The 4,875-nt window shown below is 40.8% G+C and overlaps 1 protein-coding gene across 1 annotated transcript in view; it reads right to left on the minus strand.

The window, feature by feature from the left end:
• The window catches only part of DSCAM (DS cell adhesion molecule), a 987,413-nt gene that overhangs the window by 39,868 nt on the left and 942,670 nt on the right, over positions 1-4,875 (minus strand). The window contains exon 28 of the mRNA XM_012558972.1: positions 1,607-1,722. Coding sequence (XP_012414426.1) covers positions 1,607-1,722 — 116 coding nt within the window. The remainder of the gene's footprint in view (positions 1-1,606; positions 1,723-4,875) is intronic.

Below are 4,875 nucleotides of genomic sequence, written 5' to 3' on the forward strand. Positions count from 1 at the left end.
TATTGCTGTGATGTTGGAAGCTATGACACTGGTATTTCAAATACCAGCAGGATCACTCAGAGTGGACAGGTTTCCAGACTAAGACAGACTAGAAGGAAAGGCCTGGCGATCTGCTTCCGAAAATTAGCCAGTGAAAACACTATAGGTCACAACAGAATATTGTCTGATGTAGTACTGAAAGCTGAATCTCCTAGGTTGGAAGGCACTCCAAATATACAGTGGCCGCAGCAGTGGGCTCAGGCATACCAACGATTGTGAAGATAGTGGAGGACCCGGCAACATTTAGTTCTGTTGTGCCCGGAGCGGCCGTGAGTTGGTGCCAACTGGATGGCAATCGACAACAATAGGCAAAGATGAACACTGAAGAAAAAGTGGGGTGGGGTGGGGCGAAGAGTGGGAGATGAAACAGGTATGCTGCCAGTCTGTCCTGTTATCACTGCCTTGCTGTTAGGAGGTATCTGGGTTTCATGCCAGGAATCGGGCAGTTTTATCCAGGCCACAGGAAAGGGTTTCCCTGGGGCCAGAATGCCAGCAAATACCTTCCAAAGCAAACGCTGAGCTAAATTTGAAAAGAGGCAGCCTCAAGAGCCAGCCTCAGAGTCTGTTTCCATGGGTACTAGAAAGCTCCGAGGTATTGCTAAGGCAAGGGGTGCTGGCAAGTAGCTGGTTGACTTGGAAGCAGGTGGCAATGGTCCCATCACTGGAGGCAGATGGCCTGCTGGGAAGGCAGGTGGGCTCGAGAGGAGGCTGCGGGTGGTAATCCTGGTTCTGCTCCTGATGTCTACGTGACCTTGGCAAATTACAGAACCTCTCTACATCTCAGTTATAGCAGTACCTTTTTTTTTTTTCATATATTGGTTGGGAGGGTTAAATTAAATGATGCCCACAAAGTGCTTATAAATGTATGTGACATTTAGGGAACTCTCAATGAATGTTAGCTCTTCTTTATATTGCACTGGGAATATAAAGTCTCTAATTCTGGAATAAACAGAATGACACATGCAGGTAGTGTGGGGTGGTGGAAAGAAACTGGAAAGAGTCAAGCCACAAACCTCTCTCGGTGTTTGTTCTACAACTTTGAAATAAGGGAGCTGCGTGTTTCCCAAAGCCCTCCTAAGGAAACAGTGCCAGGAAACAGTGCATGGGGGTGCGGGGGAAACAGGTCCCTGTGCAAAGACATTTTTCCAAATGCTAAGTAGAGTTTAAATGTTTTCTTTAATGAAGGCTGGCCTCATTGGAGCTGATGAGTATAGAGTAAATTTCCAAGACGGTGCTCTATGAAGTGTGCAGCCCTTCCAGTTTTCTTTCATTACAGGCATTTTTTTCTTTGGAATGGCACCAATAGTCTCTCAAGGAAAGATCCGGTGTGGATATCAGAGCTGGCGAACCCCTGTCCCAGGCGTCTTCTGAGGTGTATGTAAGTAAATTTCCCTCCACATTTGCTGGTACTCATTCTCCTCAATATCTATTCTGTACCTTCTAACTTCTTTGCACATGCAGCGTTTAAAATGTCCCCCTATCTAACATTTCCCACCATCCAGGGTCTGGGCTGAGAGGGCATTGCTGCAGCAGCTACATTGTGTAAGGCAGCAAACACAGCACCTACCGATGGTCTCCATTGTGTCTCTCTCTTCAATTAAAAGCTGAGCCCTGGGTATGTCTATATGCATTCTCAGGGTCTGTTGTTGCTTGCTCAAGGTATCTGAAGTCCGGGTATTCTTACTGGGAACAAAAGAGGGGAAGAATACATCAACAAATCCAGTTCGATGTCACGTTATGCCAACATGTGCTTATTAACCAATTTGGTTTATTCTTTAATTATACAAAATTCAAGGGGTCAAGTTATGACTTGTGGGGAGGAGAGGAGGAAAAGCACATTACATGAGATTTTTTTCCTTCATCTAAATTACATTTATTAATATTAAATCTAATCAAAACAGTCAGGAAGTTTAGAAAATTCAACTTGTCAGTAGAAATTGGTTCTATGTCTGTCAATAGAGCTTTGGAAATTTCCCATTTCTTGTGGAAAAGCTAAACAAAACCAATACAAAGCGATTTTTAAACCAATGCCATTTGTCAGATACGAGCTATTCTAAGGAGAGCTAAGGGAGAGAGCTTGTTCAGCAGCTGCTCATGGGGTGGGGGTTCAGTGGACAGGGATTCATTTGGTAGGGTTTCCACTAATGGCTTCGTATTTATATCTGGAGCCATTTTGTCCTTGTCCCAGCAGCAAATCACAAACCTCCTTAGTTTCCCTGACATTAGTTTCTTTCTCTTAACTGATGGTACATTTTAGAATAGAAGAAAAGCAACTACTATAACAATTTTATCTCAGAATTTGTGTACCAGAAAATTACTCTTCCAGGGAGCTGTCTTCTCAGAGTAAATGGAAATAGGTAGTAAAACTGTATGGTGTAATCATATTCGGTTACAGGCTTCAGTAAAAAAAAAAAAAAAAAAAACTCCATGTCGCACAAAAAGTCAGGAAGTCAATAAAAGCCTTAATTAGCCATCGACATGAGAAGAATGGCTACTCAGTATTTATAGAATTGTATGCATTTTGTAGATTTTAAAATAATGTTTACTGAAATACCCTCAAAGAAGCTGCAGTCATTCGAGTAACTCAGTCGATGGGTTAATCTATGGCATTCACCAATCCAGCTCAATAACTGTCAAAATCTGTTTCGTGAGAGAATTTTGGAGCCTCGTTACCTCCAATGATGATTCGTCACTGTGTGAGTTACTTTTAATAGAGAACAGTAAAGGGGACATCCACACAAAATCTCAGATACTTTTCACTTCAACCAGGACATTCACTAGGAATCCCAGGGCTCCCCCTCCACCATTCCATTCTCATCAATGAAAATACATCCACTCTTGAGCCATGTGTCTAACGGCATGTTAATAATCCAAGGTCAGGTTCATTAAAGAACTCCCTTCAGTGTTTGCATGCTGAAGTCCGTGTTAATACTCTGAATATTTTATAATGCTTCTCTGTTCACTTGATTATAAACAAAACAGCCCACGAGAAAGACAACTTCCGAAAGGTGTTAGCATTTCTATTTAGGACTTGATCTTGAACCAGATTTCTTGCCCCACAGATGAGTAACTGGGTTAGCTAGCTAGATCATGCTAATTACGCAGAGCCCAAATTCAAAGGCTTTGGCCTGAATTATTCACATGGTCTATATACTCCCTCAAATCACTTGCTTAACTAACTTCTCACTTTGTGGTTAAAAAACAATAATAGAGCAAACAAAGATTCATGTTCTTGTATAAAATAAAGAGTATTTTGGTTACTGGGGGCTGCAGTTATATCTTGCTTCGAAAAGCTGTATTTCCACAAAAACATATGGGGGACTACTCTGTGAAAAACACAGAGATCTGTTTAGAAACTTCACCAGGGACCTGAGCTTTGTCCTTGCACCAAAAATAGACGTGTGAGCTAGTTCCTTCTGCTCGTCATGAATAGTTATGAGGTAGTCAGCGGCTGCTCTATTAAACAGAACAGCTATGAGCATGAAGTGCAGGCTATACTTAAATAACAATGAGGGGAGTGCAATTGGACTGACACAGGAAGCAAGCGAAATAACTGCTTAAACCACTGCAACTAGCACAAAGGCTTAGAATATGATTAAACCTTGCAAACAGGGACAATCAAAGCAGGAGGTAAACTCTGATGTCCTCTCCTTTAAAGATCGCACTGTGCTGAGAGGCCCCCAGTGGGAAGGCAAGAAAAGGCACCATAAATCTTGAGACTCAGGGGCTAACTTCCTCCACCACCTTTGCACTTGCTGTTTCCTTTGCTTAAAACAAAGGAACTCCCTTCCTCTCCCCCACTGCCCACCTGGCTGGCTCCCTCCCTTCCTTCTGAACTTGACGCTGATGCCATCTTTTCAATGGACCCAGGCTGGCCACTGGGTTCCCACTGGCAATGGGAACTCCCCACAATTCCTTCCCATGCTCTCCTTTATTTTGTCTTCTTAGTACTTATGACTGTCTAGCATATATTTAATTTTTTATTTTATTTATTATCTTTCTCTCCCACTAGAATAGAAGCTCCACAAAAGATATTTTCATCGGACCTGTTCCCTGTATGCCCTGATAACTTAAAACAGTATTTGGCATAAAGTAGGTACTCAATATATATTTGTTAAAGATTGTTAAATAGATTATGTTATACTGAGGGTAGTTGTGCTAGCTGAATAACATGTACCCAAAGGCTTTGCTTTGGGGTAATAATATACTTTCAATTCTAAAATACCTATCAGATACCCAGTAAATTGTTTCATTATAATAATATTTGCTATGATATTTAATAATCTATTGTTTTATGAAGGTTAAGCCTCAAAACTTATAACAATTCATCATTAGAACAGCAGCCAACCTTTAAAAAAAGTTATTCAAAGAAACCTCATTTGCAACCTGGAAAAAAATTCTGAATGTTTTTACTGTGGAAGCACAGTTGCATCTTTTACGTGATATAGGATCATGCTCAATATATAGTTAGTTAATATTAAAATATAATCTTCCACCATCCATTTGCCATCTGGTTGTTTGATTGAGATGATGGTGATAGCGAGAGTTGAGAGTGGTTTATAGGAGATGGTATTTCCCAGCTCAGCCAATAAATTACTTGCAGCTGCTATAACTGTTTAAAGTCTTAATATTTCCTTAAAGTTGTGGGAAAAAATCTACTGAAAATGTCTGCACAGCCCTACTCACCCCGTAATTCTCAAGTGTAACTAACTATAGGGCTGTCAGCAGCATAGCTCATTATAATGCTGTGGTGTTTCTTTTTTAATATGTGTATAAAACTATGAACTTCACAAAGAGCTAAATTAATTTAAACTCTCCATTTGAATCTTTCTTTAC

Source organism: Trichechus manatus, unplaced genomic scaffold (genome assembly GCF_000243295.1).
Source record: "Trichechus manatus latirostris isolate Lorelei unplaced genomic scaffold, TriManLat1.0 scaffold00202, whole genome shotgun sequence".
NCBI lineage: Eukaryota > Metazoa > Chordata > Mammalia > Sirenia > Trichechidae > Trichechus > Trichechus manatus.